The sequence below is a fragment of the Talpa occidentalis genome, unplaced genomic scaffold, assembly GCF_014898055.3.
Source record: "Talpa occidentalis isolate TD23 unplaced genomic scaffold, MPIMG_talOcc4v2.1 talOcc4.3, whole genome shotgun sequence".
Classification (NCBI taxonomy): domain Eukaryota; kingdom Metazoa; phylum Chordata; class Mammalia; order Eulipotyphla; family Talpidae; genus Talpa; species Talpa occidentalis.
Window position 1 is genome coordinate 136,727,979 of NW_023603184.1, and position 19,816 is coordinate 136,747,794.

Sequence of the window (19,816 nt, forward strand, 5' to 3'; positions counted from 1 at the left end):
ACACACATTTTCCAATCAGCTGGGCCCAGGAAAGGATGAATATGTGACTCCAGGAGGCTGACTGCCTCGGCCAGGCCCCTCTGGGGGGAAGGGTGACTTCCCTCAGCCCAGGCCCACGTGGTGTGCACACTCAGCGGTGCTCACACCACGTTAGGGCTGAGAACATGGCCCTGTGGGCTCAAAGACCGAAGCCAAATTCTGGTGTCATCTTTGTAGCTTTGTGACAGTGAGCGGAAGTTACCCTCTCCAAACACTTTGGCCTTGTATAATGCGGGGATAACATCCTCCTTTGTTCTTCTGGGGACTGGATGAGTTCAAGGTTGTAAGATACAGAGCACAGCAGAGCACTGGCTCCAAAAAGTGGGGTCCATGCCTTCTTTCCACACTGGCCTACCAGAAACAGCTGGGGGTTTATTCTGCAGTTAACTCACCAGTGACCCCAGACATGTCCCGGTCTTTCCCGGTGCTCCCATTCCTTCGTTCGCAGAAGGAGACATTGGGGCATTGAACCCAGAATGTTCTTCCTGACTTGACCATCTGAGACACAAGGAATCACATCACTTTCAAATAGTCATGACGGAAGAGGGAGCCGCCCTCAAGATCATCAGGGACCTGAAAGGTGAGTGTGCCTTGAGAGATTTCCTGGGACTGGATTGGGGAGGAGGGAGGGGTCTTGGGAGCCTCTCCCCCAGAGCCTCGCTGGCTGATGTCTGCGTCCGCCATCTTCCCCACAGCTGCCATCTATGCTGTCCTTCAGGGATACCGGGGTGGCCAGCAGGCAGTGACAGACGCCAGCGCCGAGCTACACAGACTCTGTGGCTGCCTGGAGTGGCTGCTGCAGGTGGGACCCACCCTTACATACCCTTCTTCTGCCTTGCTTTCTTTCCTTCCCTCCCCTGCCCTCTCTCCAGGCCTAGGAAACCAGGAGGACATTTCTAGATTTTGATGCAAGAGCCACTGACCCCTTTGTTACCGTGCACAACCTCATCTCGCTCAGTGTGTCCCTCAGACTCTTGAAGGCTGTCATTACTGCCTGGGAAATGAGACGGGACAAGGCTGAAGGAGGGAGCATAGTGCTGGGGGTGGCCTCCTGTTCTGAAAACTGAAGTTTCAGAGGCAGGGATCCTCTGAAAGCTGATCCTCTTTGCTGCTGATCAGAGCCCCAATCATCACTACCACTAGCTTTTATTGAGCACTTACTGTGTGCTAAGCTAAGCCCATTATATGCCCTACCTGGGGTTGTGCTAAACAGCCTGCCCACAACTGAATGAATACACACACATCCTTCCTATTTCTCTATATCTGTGAGATTTGTGTGTTTGGTGTGTGTACACAGGGTGCATGTGTGACTCTCCTGCCAACCTACCCCTCATCTGCTGCACTGTGACCACACTGGTCTCCATGATCTTCCTAAATCACATTGGAAAAGCACCTGCCCCAGGGCCTTTGCACTTGTTATTCCCTCTGTCTAGATTGCTCTGGCCCCAGAAATTCAGATGACATCTTTTCTTATTTCTTTCAGATCTGCACTTGAATAGTACCTCTTCAGTGTACCTCTTCAGTGTACCTCTTCAGGTACCTCTTCAGCTAACCTAATCTGATTCTGTAACAGAAACAGTAAACCACACACATACTTGGGTACACATACCCGTTTCTATTACTTTTCCTAGCCTTATTTCTTCTCCTTAGCAGTCAACACTCTCTGACATACTCTAAGTTTCATGCGTTTAGTCTATTTATCGTCTGCTTCCTCTACCAGCATACAAACTCCAGAATTTATATCAGAAGTCATTTGGTTCAGTGCTGGAAACCCAGGGCTTAGAACAGAGCCTCGCACCATTAAGTGTTCATTAGTATTTCCTGAATGAATGAATCAATGAATGAGTACACGGAAGCTCAGAGAGGTGGAGCAGTTGGCTTCTGGTCACCCAGCCAGTAAGGGCAGAGCCAGGACTGGCAGTCAATCTGTCTGCCCGAGCCCTTTCCCTCCTACTTGTGCCCACTGGGCACGCTGGTACACAAGGTAGGTCCTAGGAGCAAGCATGTCTTCATTCCCTCTCCCTGATCTTGCTCCCAGTTTGACCAGAAAGAGCAGAAGCGTTTCCTGAAACCTCGGAAGGACTACTGGGACTTCCTCTGCACTGCCCTGGGGCGGCAGCGGGGGGACACGGAGTCCACCCGCTTTGTTCACTCACAGGACAAGGTATCCAGAGCCAAGTGGCGGGGAGGCGGCCTTAGTCCCACAGGGCCCTGCCACCAGGCCCTTGAAGGTCTGGCTCAGGGGGCCAGAGAGGAGAGGACACTGCCTTGCCTGACCCCTTCTTCTCCATCCCTATTGCTCTGACAGACCTGCTCAGCACTCACTATCCCTGGGCTCAGCTCCCCCAGCCTCCCTTTCCCATGGCCCCCAATTCCATGACACCCTTTCTCATCACCCACTGGCTTCCATCGTCTCTCTCTGGGCATGGGCTGAGTTTCCTCTGTTCTAACCCCCACTTTGCCCCATGCACTCTGCAGCTGAAGACCCCGCTGGGAAGAGGCCGCGCCTTCATCCGCTTCTGCCTTGCCCATGGGCAGCTGGCTGAGTCCCTGCAGCTCTGCCTCTTGGACCCGGGGTTCACCAGGTGGGACTGGGACATCTCCAGACACCCTCTGTGCCCAGGGCCCCTCCTCCGTGAAAGAGTCCTCTGGCCCCGAAGGGTGACTGGATATCGAAGATGGCTAAAATGAGTCAGACAGAGAAAGGGCAGAGGGTGCCGGTAGCGCTGTGATGCCCGGGCCTCCTGCTCCCAAAGGGCCACAGCCCGGGAAGTATTGTTATGGTGGGGCGGGGGGTGGATTCCCTGACATTGGGGAGGGAACAGCACCAGGACCACAGACCAAGGGTTCTGATGACTGTTAACACAGGGAATGGTACGGCCCCCGGAGCCCCCTGGTGTGCCCCGAACTCCAGGAAGACCTCCTGGACTGTCTCTATGCTCTCAATGAGGTGTCCTTCGACTTAGAGCTGCAGCGTCCTGACCTGGATGGGGCCTGGCCCATGTTCTCAGAGTGAGTGGGTGCAGCGCAGAGGGACGCCTCTCTTCCATGGCTGATGGCGTTGTCACCGCCCATCCCAAGCAAGTCCAAGCTCTCGGTCTCCCACACCATCTGCTCCTCACTCCCTTCATGCTCTCTGATCCCCTGGCTCCCCACCTCCCAGCCTTCTCTTTCCCCAGCCTACCCGCACGTTACTCCGCCATGCTGCAGAAAATATACGCTCACTAAAGAGCTGTTGGATGGTTGGGGTAGAGAGTGGGTTAGAAGGATGAATGAATGGTGGGTGGTTGGGATGGAACATGTGGTTGGATGGAGGGGGATGCACGCCTAAGGGGGATGGAATGGAAGGTGGGAAGAATGGAAGCATGACTGGGGATTGAGAAGATGGGATAGCCAACATCCAAGGAGACGTAAATGCTGGAGAGAACCCCAGGGTGCCCCTACCCCTTTCACTTGCAGGTCCAGCTGCTGCAATTCCAGACTGACCAAGGGAAGAAGACCCAGAAAAATCAAAGATTCCCCAAAACAGGTGCTCTGCCTGACTTCACTCTGAGCCGCTTCTTCTCCATCTCTCTTGGGACCTCCAGGTTAAGCAGTAACTGAGCCCCGACCTAACTGGAGGACGGACAGACAGACAGACAGAAGCCAGCATGTGGATCTGGGGGCTGGGGAACCACAAAGAAGAGAGGCTGCATATTCGTAAGGTGGTGGGATATCAGAGAGAGAAAGGGGCCACTAGCACCATCTGTGGGAGCTACTGGGGCCCTAGGGAGGAGAAGGTGCTAGAGGTGTCTGGAAGCTCATAGAAAACAGCAGGGAACGACCCCTGCTGGACAATTTGCAGATAGCTCACTTCCACTCAGGGAGTGCTGGAGGCCAGATTGACAGATTCAAGTCCCAGCTCCTACTCTTTCTAACCATAGTTAGCGGACAAGTAACTTGTCCTGCCTCACAGGCTGATTGTGATGATGCACAGTGTGTGTGGCACAGAGCGAGGCTGCCTGTGGCGCGTTCAGCCAGTGGTAGCTGCGTTGTCGGTTCCATTAGCAGAGTGAGGGAGATACCACAAGGGCTCGTCTCTGAGCTGAAAGAGTTCCAAGTGTGGTTGGGAGACAGACCCTGAAGGAACACGCTGCCGCACACATGTGAAATGGGCTGGCGCAGAGGCGCATGGGTCACAGCAGAGGCTTCCTGGTAGAGGGGTCTCTTGCTGCTCTTGGTCAATCTGAGTTCTCACCACAGCTCTACAAGGCAAGTATTATTATTCCCATGTTGCAGATGAGAAAAGTGAAACTCAAAGAAGTCAAGTTCTGGGAGATGGATCAGAGGAGAGAGGTAGGAAGGGATGGAGGGAGAGAGGATCAATGCAGAAGATAGGTGTGAAGGAGGGAGAAGGATGGGGCTAGAGGCGAGGCAGGAAGGGTCTAGAGAAGCACTGCTGTCCCCTGACCACATCAAAGCAGAGACATTGGGTCACCAGGGTGTTCACATTCAGATTCCAGGGCCGTCTCTAGCTTTACTGAATCAATACTTCCAGTGGGAGGGCCAGGAATCCATATAGCTAGCAGATCTGCTGCGTGAGGGCTGTGGCTGCTCTGCTCCAGCTCAGTGAATTGGTGCTGAGATGGATGATGATTTTGGGGGCTTCTCTGCAGATCCTAACCACACATGAAGGTCCCAAAGGGGTCCAGTCACAGGCGACACATGCCAACCAAGTCGACTGTCTGCAAGAGGCACCCAGGGAAGACAGGTGGACTGGACTCCCCAGGCCCCAGCAACTCAAGCGTCTTCCCTCCTTTTTGGAAAAGAAGAGAGAAGATCCCAGGAGCCTCATATCCCCCCAGGACAGGTGGGAGCCAAAGTGGAAGGAGCTTCAGCAAGACCAGGAGAAGGAAGACCCCAAAACAGGGATCTTCCTGGAGAACTCAATATCCAACATCCAGGGACAGGAGCAGAGGGTCAGAGGGGCGCTGAAAGGGATACTGGGGACTGAGGCGGAGGCCAGAGGGGTTCTTCCCAGGGCAGAGGGTCAGAGAACAGCAGAGAATACTCGTGAGAGGGAAGCAGATTGGGGTCGTGTCCAGAGGCTGCTGACCCCCAGTCCCATAGGCACCATGGAGGACACAGTGTGGAGGAGCAGGCAGGAGCAGAAGGCATCTAGCATTTCAGGGGAACACCAGGTGCTTCAGGACCCACAAACAAAGGAAAGCTCTACCACAGAGAAGCCACAAGAGCAAACAGGAGTGACCAGTGTGACCAGAAAGGCGGAACAGGAAGAGGTGAACTTGCAGGCTGTGGTCAAGGTGAGAACTTGTCCATGCTCTCCTCTCTAACTGTCCCATGGGTGGGGGTCCTCAGTGGTAGCCTAAGGACCATTCTAGTCCACAGACTAAATTTTATTGACCTGCATTGGATTATTATTATTTGAGTGCACCTTTGAAAATCTGTGCCTTTTTCTGTTCACCTCAGCCCCCACCACTCCCTATTGCCTTACACCAGACTCATCAGTACTATCTGCCTTACCTCTGTAGGCATTTAAGTTTGAGATCCCCAGTAGTTCTTTGGGTCAGTTACTTGTTCTCAAGTTCCATTTTCCTCATTATTGACAGGTTTCTTCCCAATGTCTAAGTTCTACTATTGCAAATCCCACCTCGCCACTCCTGTGCAGTCATGTAGCATAGAACATTTTGGTTAACTTGGAATGCATTTATGACAATGGTCCCAATATTCGATACCATCTAGCCTCAGTGTGAGGTAGGCTATACCATCTAGGTTTGTGTAATTTACTCGATGATGTTTGCACAACAATAAAATCACCTAACAACTCATTTCTCAGAATGTGTCACTGTAAATGCTTCTAGAGGTGACCCAAGATTATTTCCCAGCCTCTTTTTTTAAAGATTTATGTATTTATGCATACAAGAACTGGGGTACAGGCCAGAGGTGCAGGGAGTGAGAGGATTCACTAAAGACAGAGTGGGGAACAGAACAGGCAAATTGACTGAAATACACTGCTGAGGGGAGCAGCGGGTAAGACAGGAGAGGTCTGCAGCACCATGTGGGTAGCTCCCTGGCCAGGGATTGAACAGGTGCCGCAGAGGCTGCGGACAGCTTCATAGGTTGTGTCTTAACCCCTTGCGCCACCAGGGCGGCCCTGTTTCCCAGCCTCTTTTACCCTCCTCCCTAGGCAGATGTCCTTGAAATCGGTAACTTCTGTCCTTTAGGGAAGGATGAAATGGTGGTCCCAGCCTCACACAGGGCTGGGACCTAGCACTGTCCCCAGTCCTTCCCTCCACCCACAGTTGTCTCTCAGGGATGTTTGTTGGGTCAAGTCTTGGGCTGGGGTTTCTGCTCTCTTCCTTCAGTTTCCCTGCCTCCTTCCCTCCCTCTCTCCCAGAGTCTCAGACTTGGGCTCCAGAAGACCTGTGAGCAGACCCAGCACCAGGAGCAGCTGCTGAAGAAGCAGGAGGGGTTGCTGAAAGCCCTGCAGGAACAGCTCAGCAGGTAACCTTGGCAACCACCAGCAGGAATGGGCCTGTAGCCAGGAGGCCTGAGGGCCAGGAGATGCTCCCTGGCTCCTGCTCTCCTCAGCAGTCACGCCACCATGCTTCCTTCTAGCACCTCCTGGGCACCAGGTCCTGTACTGGGCATATCTTTGGGATGCTGAGGCACGCAGGGCATAACTGCTCTCCAGGGGCTCCCCCCTCCCCTCTGCCAGCCTGCTCCCTGACTGACCTCTCAAGTAACCCCAGGAGGGGATCGGCCTCTTATGACTGCTGCCCCTCCCACCACAGTTGCTCATTTCTGATGCCTCTTTTGAGCTCTCCTCTCTCTTTTCTGCCCATTCTGCCTTCTGCCCGCCATACTCCTGCCCTGCTCTCCCTTTCTGTCTCCCTCTTTCCCTCTGTTTATTTGCCTCTCCTTTTCCTTTTCCTTTCTCTCTCTTGATAATCATAATCCTACTGGTTACTGTCTCATTTGCCCACTCTTTACTATCTCCCTACCATGGTTCTAGGCACTTCCTCAGACAGCCTTATCAGAGAGGCCCTCTAAGAAGTCCCACTTTTCAGATGAGGCAACTAAGACTCAAAGATCCCGCCTGAGCCAAGCAGCACCAACTGTTAGCAGAAGGATGAGCTCCAGACATGGCCGCTGAGCCAGGCCGTGGGCTTGGACACTGTCTCTTTGCCAGTGTTTCCCTCTCTCTTCCCCTCAGCACCTCTCACCCAGTGGCTTCTTCTCCCTATTACCACATTGACCTCAAGGCCCAAAGTTGCCTGGCTTTGTCTCTACCTTCCCCCTCAGTCTGTGTGTCTCTGTTCATCTATTTTTTTAAATATCTCCACCGGGAGATCTTCCTTGATCTGACTGGGGCTTTCCCTTTGTCTCTGGGCCACAGCCTGCCCACAACCCCTGTTTCTCCTGCATGCCCGACACCCACCCTTGAGCCAGGAGGCGCCAGCACCTCCACCTCCCCTCCACACCCTAGTGGAGTCTGAGTGGGGGTGATTCAGACTGAATCACAGGGCAGTCTACTGTCTGCCCAGGGGCCCAGGAACCAGACCAAAAAGGACCCTGGGGGCTCCTCCCATCAGATACTCAGCTGAGCCCAGTGGTTTAGTGAGCAAAGACCACATGACTAAGGCCCCATGTGAAGGCAGGGACCTTCCCATCTCAGGGTCTTCTGTGAGGGTCGAACAGGCTGGGGCGAGCAAAAGGGAGACTCCAGGGAGAACACTCGGTCCCAGGCTGCTCCCTGCAGCTGGGAGAACCCCTGTCTCAGACCCCTGTCCTGTCATATGTCATCCTGGCCATCATTCAGTCATTCTACAAACCCTCAGAGGGTCCCCTGGGTGCCAGGCCTGTCCTATGTGCCCAACATACTCTGGAGCAGAAAACAGACAATTCCAGCCCTTGTGGAAGTTACATTCTAGTGGAGACAGTGGATAAATGGAAGAAGCAAGTGAAATCTATAGAATGTCAGATTGTGATCAGTTCTAAGGAGAAAAAATATAAAGCAGGGAAGGGGATGTGATATGCTAGTGATATTTAAGATGGCAGGACCACGGAAGGCCATCTTGGAAAGGTAACATTTGAGCAAGGACCTGAAGGGATAGAGGAGTGAGCCATTTGGACACATGGTAAAGGAATGTTCCGGAAACAGCAAGAGGCAAGGTCTTAAGGTGGGAAGGGGCATGGCAAGCTCTAGGAATATCAGGGGAGTGAAAGACGGAGAGGGTGACTGGAAAGGGCGGGCAGGTGATGGACACAGGCTTAGGGAGAGCCTGGAGGGATCTTGACTTTGACTCAGGGTGAGGTGAGAACCATCGAGAGTTCCAAGCAAGGAGGGGCACGATGTGACTGCTTTGATGTTAAAAATGTTTATTTGCTTTTTAAAAACTAACTTAGTGGTTTTCAGTGCATCCGCAGAGTTGCGGCTCAGTCACCACAGTCAATTTTAGAAGATGTTCTTCCCCCCAACGAGAAACCCCGTACTCATTAGCAGTGCTGCCATTTCCTCCCAAAGTCCCAGCCCTGGGCAACCGCTAATCTGCTTTCTGTTTGTATAGATTTTCCTGCTCTGGGCTGACCTACATTTTCAAGGACTCGTGCTCACTACTCTATGGAACAAAACTTGGGGAAGCTCGGGTGGAAGCAGGGAGACCACCCAGGAGGGAGCTGAGAAGAGTGGGCAATAGAGAAGCTGCTGGATTCAGGAGGCACTGTGAGGTCAGGCTCCTGGGGGTGTGGAGCTGGGTCTCAGAGAAAGACAGGAGTCAAGAGTGACTTGGTGTCCTCTGGCCTGTCCAACTGGAAAGCTGGAGTCGCCAGGGACTGTCTGCTGTGGCAGAGCAGGCTTGTGGGTAAAGTTCGGGAGTTGAGCTAGAAACACATTACACTTGAGACACCTGTTAGACACCCAAGTGGAGCTGCTGAGTGGGCCCTCAGGAGGAGTTCAGGAGACAGGCATGGGCTGGGGCGTCTACTGGGGAGCCACTAGGATGCAGACAGTGAGTAACAGCAGCTCCTAAGGCTGGGAGGAGGATGCATTCCCTGCCTCCTGGAACCCAAGGAGCTTGGGACTAACACCTCACTCCTGGGAAGGGAACATGGGCATCAAGTTGGTGATGGGCACCTCAGAGGCAGCGAATACAGTGCCCCAGGGCCCAGCAGTCAGCCAACAACATTTATGGTGCCTCTACGCCGGATATGCACGGGGACAACAGGAACAGAACGCCTATGTCTGCTCTCACAGCCCTGGAGACAGACAACACATCCTCAAATAGAAATACACGTCAGGCAGTCATTGGAGAGTCTTCTAGATCAAGAGTCAGAAAACAGGAGTTCATTTGAGCAGAAACCTCAAATATGGGAAAAGCAGGCCAGGCAAACAGAACTCCAGGCTGGGGCGGGGAATGCACCATCCTGGAAGAAGTGTGCTGAGGATTAAGCAGGCCAGAGTGGCAGGAGCAGAGGGAGACTCCTGGGGCTCCAAAAGGCTCCATCCAAGTCCTGAATGGAGAGTCTCAGGGTCCAACTTAGGTTTTAAAAAGGAGGACTCTAGCTGCAGTGTAGAGAGCCTGAGGGTGCAGGGTGCAGCCAATGGGTGCAGACGAATCAGAGATAACAGATTCTTCAGGCAGCAGGCCCAGAACAGACCAGCAGGAGCTATGAAAATAGACTCAGCACTGAGCTCTGGGACACCCAGTACCTGCTTCCTGACCTGGCTGTGAGGCCCTGGGAATCTGGCCTTCCCTTTCTCGGTCTCAGATCTCTGATTTGCAAAAGGAGATGCCAGCCTCTAAAGTCCTCCCTCCAACGCAAATGGTCTGTGAGATCATCTTTCCTAGCAGATGGGTTTCCTCTGCCCTCTGGATGAGACCTCAAGACAAGATGATTAGGACAGGTATGAGAGGAAGGGTCCTAGATAGAAAATTAGGCAAACATCACATCTCCCTCCTCCCACCCCATGGTGGCAGCACTGAACTCCTTTGAGGCGTGCCAGGGCCTCACAATCCCTCCCTAGCTCCCACCTGCTGCCCCTCAGCAGCGATGCCAGTGACCCACTGATGATAATGAAGCCCCTGCGGGGATGAAAGAGTGAGATAGTAAAAAGAGCTTAGAGTTCAACAGGCTTGTGTCCAGATTTCTGACCCCCTACCCCCACTTATCAGGCAAGTATCACCTCCTCTCTGGAGTTCTATTTTCATTCCTGTAACGTGCTGATTATACTACTTGTCCCATAACTTTGCAAGAAAGTAAATGAAGCAAGTGACTGGCGCATAGTAGGTACTCAATAGATGGTTATATTGTGGTCACGTTCCCTCCTGCTCTAGGATTGTCTGTCACCCTCTGCTGAAAATACTTCAGAGGCTTCCCATTGCACGGGAGTAAAGTCCACTCCACCTGGCGCCTCGGAGGGACCCATCAGACCCTGGCTAGCTGCTACATGTCTGCTGCTCCCCCTCTGTCCTTCATGGTGTCCCAGCTTCACTCACACTCTTTGTGTTCTTCACATGAGCCACGTTCCTTCCAACCCGAGCACCTTTGCCTGTGCCCTTCTCTGCTCTTCTTGACTGACTTGTCATCTTTGAGTTCTGCTTAAATATCACCTTCTCCGAGAGGCCTTCCCCAAGCAAGTCTCAAGGAGAGCCTCTTTCTCAGCACCTCATTTATCCCTGTTATATACTTAGTTTTGTTATTTTTTTAATTATGATATTGGTCTGTCACTTTTTTTGACCACTGTCCTGAAAACACCACAAGCTCTACCACGAGCTCCACGAGGCGCTGCATGGGCATCACTCTGTGCCTGACACCTAACATAGCCATGGACATACAGTAGGTGCTTAATAGATGTTCCTTCTCACCACAAAGACACCTGCTTGCCACAGAGGTCATATTAGGGTCTGTGCTGAACACACCAGAGCCCTGGAATCTCCAGGCGAGGGAACTAGCTCAGGAAAACGAAGTCAGCAACTAATGCCCAAGGAACCTGAAGACTAGAATGTTCATGAAAATTCAAATGTTGACCCTGACCCAAAGCCTGAGCACCAGAACCCTCTTTCTTCAGGCTGCAGAAACTGCCCCTTCCTGAATGTCAGTGGCTACCTGCTGTCAGTTTGATTCCATGGTCTTCCCAGAACTCCTCCCCACAGCAGGGTCCACTGTGGCATCTTAAAAAAAAATAGCTCGACTAATTGCCATGCCTCTGGCAGCGTCTTGCCCTTCAACACAGGGTGACAGGCACACATACGCATGCACCCCAAGGTCACAGGTCACAGGCAGCACGACGTATCTGCCGTCACAATAACCTACTGCCTGAGCGATGGAGTAAGACCTTCTCCCTGCAGCTGGGGCCTTTCCATCCAGTCCACTTCTTGGAAGCTTTCTAGGAAGTCACTAAATGTGTGAGTTATATGTGTGTTGTGGTGTGTGTATGTGTTGTGTGCAATATGTGTGCAATGCTGTGCATGTATGTTTATGTCTTGTGTGTTGCATTGTGTAGGAATATATGTGGAATGTGGTGTGATGCATGTGGTATATGCATGTGATTTTGTGTGTATGTGTGTGTGTGCGTGTGTGTGTGTGTGTGTGTATACTTTGGCTGCAGGAGGCACCGCCACCATCCCCCAGAAGTCTCTTTGTCAGGCAGAAGCCCAGCCTTGCTCAGTCACAAGTGCTTTTTCCCCCCTCAGAATTTGATCTTTCCTGTGCCCAGGTGTCAGGAAGAGAGGGCCCAGCTGCAAGCAGAACTGGAGCAGAAGCAACAGGAGGCTGAGCAGAGGGATGCCATGTATGCTGAGGAGCTTGGGGGGCAGCGGGACCTGGTCCATGCCCTGAAGAGGCGGGTGCTGGAACTGATTCAGTAAGGGCTTGAACAGTGGGGCAGGGGTGCAGAAGAGGATGATATGGGCTATAGAGGCTTGGGAATGGAAATTCTACTCCACTAACAGCCATCAGTGTTCCAAATCTTTTAATATATGCTAACTCTTTTCCTTCTTTTAGCCACCTCTGCTATTATCCCCATTTTATGGATGAGGACAATGAGGGTCAGAGAGGCTGACTTGGCCACCAGGACACACAGCATATAAATTGCATAGAGTCCTCTGATGCTCATCCCTCTGCTTCAACCCACCCCACATACACACACGCCACTAAGGTTAAGAGATGGGAAAGGAACCCATGGGTTCAGAAGGATTGGAAGACCAAGGAGGAGGGTAACCACAGGGTTGTCGCCTGTCCTACTCCTGCCTGCCTATTAGACTTCTTCAGGTCAGTGGGCCTGCACATCTGTCCCAGGTCAGCTATGCTAGGATCCAGAGGCAGAGCTCCCTGGGATCTATTCCAGACCACTGAGCTCACAAGGGATGGAGAAGAGGTATAAAGTCTGGTCTCTGCCCTTCGTCTAGTGGGGAGAAAATTCACATTTATATTATCCTTTATCTAGTTCAGGAAAAGATCATTGGGACCCAGGGTCCAATACAAACAGAAAATTGCTGCATGGTCATCTAGAACTAAATCCTTTTGCACAAAATGCAAGTGCTATTGAAGATAAGAAAAGGGAGAAATCAACTTGGAAAGAACAAAGAATCAAGGAGTGTTCTCCTCTGAGGAACTGTCGACTTGGAGGAAGAGAGATGTTAAAAATTAGCTGTATATCTCATAAAGATTGAAGGTAGCTAACAATAAAAAATATATATCTAAAAAGATATAGATATATAGAGATAGTTATGTCTTTATATATGACCTATATCTGCCATATATAAAGTGTATGTGTTTTTGTGTGATTTTAAAGTAAAAATAGATTTAATAGAAGGCAAAAGAATATATGTCCCCAAAATGTTAGGATTAAGGTTAGAGTTAAAACTGAGCACTGAGCATCTTAGCAGCAGGAACAAAAAGCAAAACACAGAAAGTTGTCTAAATTCTTCATGAGAGACAAATATTTTCCCCAGCACTAAAGAAATTATTCACAAGGCCCCAAACTACATAATATATTGTCCCTTGCAGAAGCATCACAGAAGATATGACCATAAAGGGGAGTGGGGGAGGAGGAGAAGAAGCAGGAAGAGGGGAGGGAGGGAGAAAGGAAATAAGCCATGAGAGTTGACTTTTATGTCAAGATGATAGACCCACCACATGTCATACATTCTCCATCCTGAGTTCTCATGAAAATGATTGTAAAAATAATAATAATAAAACTCACAACGGAGAGAAAGGTGGAAAATCCAGCCACAAATGAGAGATTTCAGCTAATTTCCAGAAGCCAGAAATGCCTGAAAAAGTAGATACTGGATCTAGCCCAAGTTAGAACTTTAGAGATGCCAGAACCCAGAGATGCCAGGAATGCAGATGGCAGAGTGAGATGAGGAGCAGAAGTCAAGAAAATTGAATGAAAAAGTCATCACAAAGACCAGAGTACAGCCCTTGCTGTACAGCCCTTTCTCTCAAGCTGCCAAATATCCAGCAATCAGGGTCCTACCCTTCAGTAGAGCAGGCAAAACAGAAATGTAGTTGCCCCAAATGAAAGAACAGCACTCCTTGGTGTTGAGAGTCTGGTGGGGCAGGTAGCTCCTGCCCAGTCCCTCCTAAGTAAAAGTTGGGCATTCTATCCAGTGCCTGGAGATTCAGCAGCTTTACCCCTTCTTTCTTTTTTTAAAAAAATATATTTATTAATTCATACTAGAACGGGGGTACAGGCCAGAGGTGTGGAGGGTGAGAGGATTCATCAGAGACAGAGTGGGGAGCAGAACAGGCAGACTGACCAAAATACACTGCTGAGGGGAACAGCAGCGAGACAGGTGAGGTCTGCTGCGCCATGTGTGTCACCTCCCTGGCTGGGGATGGAACTTGTGCTGCAGAGGCTGTGGATACCTTCACAGTACTGTGTTTAACCCCTTGCACCACCAGGGAGGCCCAACCCCTTCTTTCTTAACATAAAATGGCAATCAAGGATCCTCAGACATTTGAGAAAAATCTAGAACATAAAGGGGAGACACAAAAGTAAAAAAGCAGAGAAAAATCTATTTCCTGCGAAACAAGTTTCTGTGAAGATGAGAATTCGTGGAAATTAAAAATATGATCACTGAATTTTTTTTAAGTTCACTGGAATAAGAAGAGAACTATGAGTCAAACTCTCAGAAAGTAGAATAGGAAGCCCAGAGAAATGGAAGACATGAGAGAAGTAATGAGAGACAAAGAGTCAATCCTGGGGCTCTAATTATGTCTGCAACTGGCCAGGTACAGAATAAAATAAAGGAGGTTATCAAAATAAGAAATGAGTGATTATCCCAGTTCTGGTAGACACAGATCTTCAGATTTAAAGATTTCACTGAGTGACCAACAAACAAAAAGGGAAAAATTCCACACTGAGATACATCATTGTAAATTTTCAGTAAAACAAAGATGAGTATCCTAAAAGATGGGTCACTTATAAAAGAAGAAGAAGGTTACAAATGTTAAGAATCAATGGTGTAACACCTTCAAGTTCTGAGAAAATATGACTTTGTCCTAGAATTTTATGTACAGACAAATTATGAAACAACTGGGGAGGGGAGGTGATAGAGGAAAGACATTTTTCAGACAGATAGGTCACAAAATATTCATCTCCCACATAGCCTTTCTTTGGAAGTTAGTTAAGGATGTACTCCAGAAAACTAGGAAGTAAGCCAAGAAAGAAGATGTGGGATTCAGGAAACAGTAGCTCTAGCCAAGAGAGAACAAAAGGGAATTCCCAAGATAAGCAGGGGGCAGCCAGCCCAGAAAGTAGTCAGTCTCGACTGCAGCAGAAGTATCAAAAGCCCAGGAGAAAAGTCTCTAAGGAGGAGAGTCAATAGAATACCTGATATGATGGAGAATTGGAGCAAAAAATTAGGTTGTGTGACAGGCAAGTCATGCAAGAGGGAAAAAAAAGGCAATTAGAAAGTCCTGGAAAACAAATAATTCCAAGAAATTATTTCCCTGTCTGACTTCTTTCACTCAACATGATTATTTTGAGATTCATCAGTTTAACTCTGCTTAACCAATATATTTATGTATTGTCTAATACTGTAAATACCATTCATTGATTTTTTTCAATATTTGAATTAACCTAAAGGTAAAGCACAGCAGGCCATTGTAATTATAGAACAGAACTAAATATTACCACCTAAACAATAGTAAGTATAGAATAGACTCCAATAGAACTTCTCTGTGAATATGGAAATGTTTTCTGTTTACCTTTCCCAATATGCAGTGATCGAGCATTTCAAAAGTGGCTGGGATGACTGAGGAACTGAAGTTTTCATTGGGTTTAACTTTCATTAACTTCAATATAAATTTAGGGCATTCCTAGTGGCACAGGCGTTAAAGTCCTAGTGATATCAAGTTATCACCAGCCACTGTGGCATGAGTTTGATACCTGGCCAGGGAGCTGACCCACATGGTGCAGCAGACCTCTCCTGTCTTGCCCACCACTCCCCTCAGCAGTGTATTTCAGTAGGTCCGCCTGTTCTGTTCCCCATTCTGTCTCTGGTGAATCCTCTCACCCCCCGCATCTCTGGCCTACATCCCAGTTCTTGTATGCATAAATCAATAAAATAAATCTTAAAAAAAACTAAGATAAATTTCAATAGACACAAGGGGCAAGTGGCTAGTGGCTACCATATTGGATGTTGCAAGAATGGAAGACAAAAGTTGGAAGAAGGAGAATAGTTGAAGAGAAGGGGCACCAACGAATTATGGAATGGCAGTCATATAAAACACCATCAGTAGTTAATAGAATGTGAGAGTAGACAGAAAGAAAGAAATGTGTGAGCATATTATGTAACATTATAATAGTAACCATAGAGGAACCAAAAATAGGGATATAATGACATTGTGAGGAAAGGGGAGGAGAACTTGAAGGGTGGTAAGAAATAAACTAAATCCTCTACTATCCTGGGCAGGAGCACCACAGCAGATGGTCTCTGTTGACAAGTCAAGAAGTAGAGCTGTGAGCCTATTACTTAAATATGGAAATGCCACCACAGAGTAAATGCTAAAAGGAGTGGTTGCCTCTGAGAATGAGGAGTGGGGAGTGTGTCTATTGCCTTTTGATATAAGCGCTCCTGTACGATTTGATCTTTAAGTCATGTGTATGTATCATTTTGACTAAAAAGTTTTATCAAATATTCCTACACATCCCTTATAAATAAATAGTGAAGGTAGTAGTTTAGCAGAAACATAAACTTACAAAACTACAAGGAAATTTGTACTAAGTGTCAAATAAGAAATAATGGGCATTGTAGGCCTATAATCTTGACAGCAGGAACCCCTGGGGGTTCTGCAGATCAAGGGGCACTCCTCGGAGGAATTGGGCTATGAACAGGATCTTAAATAATGGGTCAAGGGGGAGCTGAGTATTACCACCATCTTTCCAAAAGATTAGAGACTCACCGATCTCTTACATGTGACTCTAACTCTATTGTTCTGTCTTTCGCCATGTCTGTGTCTCTTTCCCTGTCTCCTTGTATTTCTCTATATTGGTCTCTCCTGCTCTCTGTATCTCTGTCACTGTCTATCTCTGCATCTCTTTCCCTATCTTTCTCGCTCCCTCTACATTTTTCTCTATCTACTTCCCTGTATTCCCCTTCCCACCTCCGTCCCTGTCAGAGAGAAGGACCACCTGTGGCAGAAGGTCCAGCAGCTCTCGTCCCTGGCCCCGGGATGCTGTGTCTGCTGTAGCAAGATCTTCGGCCGGCTCTCTCGGCGGTACCCATGCCGGTATGAGACAGGCACGGCATGCTTCCTCAGGGGCAGCCCACAGCTCCCTGCCCGCTCTGGGGACGGGAGGGCCACAAGAACTAGGTGTTTCTGAAGGCCACTTAAAGCTGGCCTGGTATTTAGGGGTGATAAGGAGAGCAGTGAACAGGGTCAGACAAGGACTGGTCCCCTGGAAGATGGGACTCTGTAGCCCTTTGGGGCATAGACAGGTGGGTGGGGTTTTCACCTGAGAAGAGATTTCTTGTGCCCAGGATGCTGTTCCTCTTACCTTCTTGGTGGCAGAACAAGCAGCAGCAAGAGGAATGTGGGCCATGGGGGATCCTGCCATTTGGGATTAGAGGGCTCCGGGGTGGGGGGCATCAGGACACTCTAGGAAATGGGAGACCAGAGGCCATTCTGCTGGGAGGTGAGAAACAGACCCGATGATGCGCCCTGCCCTCAACTCCTCACCCATACACAATGCTTGACTCCCTGATTTCCCACCTCTGCTCCCTAGTCTGTGCGGAGGCCTAGTGTGCCATGCCTGCGCTGGGGATTTCAAGAAGAGAGAGCACTACTGTCCTGCCTGCACCCAGAAACGTGAAGCTCAGGACATCTGAGGGCCTGCCCAGGGCTGGGCCGCCCCGTCCCACCCGACCGTGAGCCCTTCTGGGCTTCTGGTCTGATGAGTCCTACTTTCTAGAAACTGGTAACCTAAAGCCAACAGCCCTGTGTGGACAGACTGGTGTGAAGAATGGAAAGAGCGGGGCTGGCACCCTAGACGAGTTCCAGCCCCGCCTCCACCACCCGGCAGCTGGGCTGTGCCAGCCAAGGCCCCTCCCAGCTTTTTCTGCAACACAAGGAGTTGGGCACCATCCTCTCTAAAATCTCGTCAGTACGTCCTTGACCAAGAATAAGATCCAGGCGCCCTGACATGTCTCCCCTGAGGCTCTGCCCATCACGCCCACCCTCATGGCACTGCACGGCCTCGGAGTCCTTAGGTGCTTCCTGTCTAGAATCCACTTCAGGAATCCGGTTTTGTTTTGAACTGATTTCACAAGATACAATGGACAGGTCATACACTGTACAAATTCTATGATTTGGTGAGTTTTGGCTTCACTATACACTCTTGAAACCATCGCTGTATTCAAAAGAATAAACATCTTTCAGCCCCAACATTTCCTCCTGCCCTTGCCAATCTGTCCCCCTCTCATCCTAGAAGACCACTTAGCTGCTTTCCCTCACCAGACCAATTTATATGTTCTAGAATTTCATGTCTGTGGAATCACACCACATATACTCTTTACTGTGTGTCTTCTTTCATGCAACGTGATTATTTTGAGATTCATCCATGGTTTTGCCTGCAGCAGTTGTTCCTTGTGAGGATGTGACAATGATCTGGCTTCAATGTTGGTCCCCCTACTGATCACCAGCGTTGACTTGGCTGATCTGGGTGGCTGGTAGCTGTTTCCTCCCTCCCTCACTGTTCCATGTATGTCCCTTCCGAACCTGGATGCTTGATTGAAGAGCCTGGCCTCCCTCAATAGAGATGGATCATTCTTTTTTTTTTTTTTTTTTTAAATAATAAATTTTATTTTTATATTCCCCCATACAATTGCAAACGCCCCATTCTGACCCCAATCCTTCCCCTCCCGCCCCCCCACCCCCCAAAAAGTGTCTCTGGTTCATAGTTTTTTGTTGATTTTGATTTTCACTTTCTTATATTCATTTTCCTGGTCCCTTATTTAAGTTTTCTAGATTCCTGCTATGAGTGAGACCATCCAGTATTTTTCTTTTTCTTTTTGGCTTATTTCGCTGAGCATGATGAGATGGATCATTCTTTAGTCAAGGTTATACAAGTAGCCGCACTTCCCCGCTACAACCTCCAAACAAGTTCTCAAAATCCATTTGTAGGAAATTATAGGGCAGTCAGGTTTCCAAGGCTCCAGACATATCCAAATGAGGTGCTGTATGTGCCTTTCTAAAAAATAAAAGTTCTTTTTCTTGTTGAGTGATATTCCACTGCATGGATATACTACGATTTATTTACATATTTACCTGTTGCCAGATCTTGTACTTAGATTATTTCCAATTTAGGGCTATTACAAATAAGTGTCCTACAATATCTGTGGATCAGTGTCTGTGCAGACATATACCTTTGCTTCTCTTGGGTAAATACCTAGGAATGAAATGACTGGTAGGTGTGTGTGTTTAACTTTTAAGAAACTGCTAAATTATTCCCCAAAGAACTACTCAAAGAAGTTGTACTTTGTACACACACACACGCACACACACCAACAGTGTGTGGCATCTCAGTTATTCCCTAGAGCACTGATTTGGGGGGCAGGAGAAAAGACACAGACATGGGGGTTTGGGCCCCTTTGTCTTTCACGCCCCACCACTGCGGTGATATGATGAGTCCTGAGCATGAGCACTGAAGGGAGATGCTAGTCCAGGTGATCTGTGTGTGGAGCATTTTCAGCTGGGCTTCAATAAAGACAGCTGATGAGGGCTCATATCCTCTGGCATCTTGAGAAGTCCTACACAAATTGTGAGTCATTTACCAGGTACTCAATTATGGTGTTTCTGAAAATAGGCTTTCAGAAGAAGTGTGCCCCACTCAATGACAAGGCTATTTGCTGCCTATTTGGGCTTTAAGGCTGACTCTGTGGCCCTAAATAGTCATGCATACTACCCCTGTGCCCTCCATCTCACATGGCCTGCCAGTAGTTGGGCAACCATGTGACTCTTACCAGAGCTAGGGGACTGCCTCTTGGGGTTAGGACCACCCAGAGTTGCATCCCATTACATGTCATGAAGCAAGAGTTTTGCAATAGCAGTTCCTTCCCTGGAGAGCTGGTAAGAACTTCTCCTTAGCAAAGGCAGTAACAAGGTGGGGGGCAGGGAATGGAGGGGCTGAGGGGAGGCAGGATTGGAGCTCCCAGAGTAATCAGGCAACAAAATCACCCCTACCCTACCCTAAAGGGCAGCAGGGCCTTCCTAGAGGCCAGACTTGCTCAGACACTTTTGTGAGGGTGAGGCCTTTATTCCAGCA

The 19,816-nt window shown here is 49.3% G+C and overlaps 1 protein-coding gene across 1 annotated transcript; it reads left to right on the forward strand.

Annotated features, from left to right (window-relative positions):
• The first annotated feature begins 556 nt into the window (after nt 1–556).
• RUFY4 (RUN and FYVE domain containing 4) lies at nt 557–17,381 on the forward strand. Its single transcript, XM_037521895.1, has 11 exons — nt 557–619; nt 735–841; nt 2,078–2,203; nt 2,518–2,624; nt 2,908–3,051; nt 3,499–3,568; nt 4,695–5,342; nt 6,437–6,543; nt 11,759–11,905; nt 16,672–16,782; nt 17,279–17,381. Exons 1-11 carry the CDS (start codon nt 574–576, stop codon nt 17,379–17,381), a joined length of 1,716 nt encoding a protein of 571 aa, XP_037377792.1. The 5' UTR covers nt 557–573.
• The last annotated feature ends 2,435 nt before the right edge of the window (nt 17,382–19,816 follow it).

Excerpts from the sequence above, each read along its gene's own strand:
- RUFY4 (XM_037521895.1), top strand. The coding sequence starts at position 574 with ATGACGGAAGAGGGAGCCGCCCTCAAGATCATCAGGGACCTGAAAG. Across the intron at positions 3,569-4,694 it reads TCAAAGATTCCCCAAAACAG|ATCCTAACCACACATGAAGG; the intron begins GTGCTCTGCCTG and ends GCTTCTCTGCAG. Across the intron at positions 16,783-17,278 it reads TCTCGGCGGTACCCATGCCG|TCTGTGCGGAGGCCTAGTGT; the intron begins GTATGAGACAGG and ends TCTGCTCCCTAG.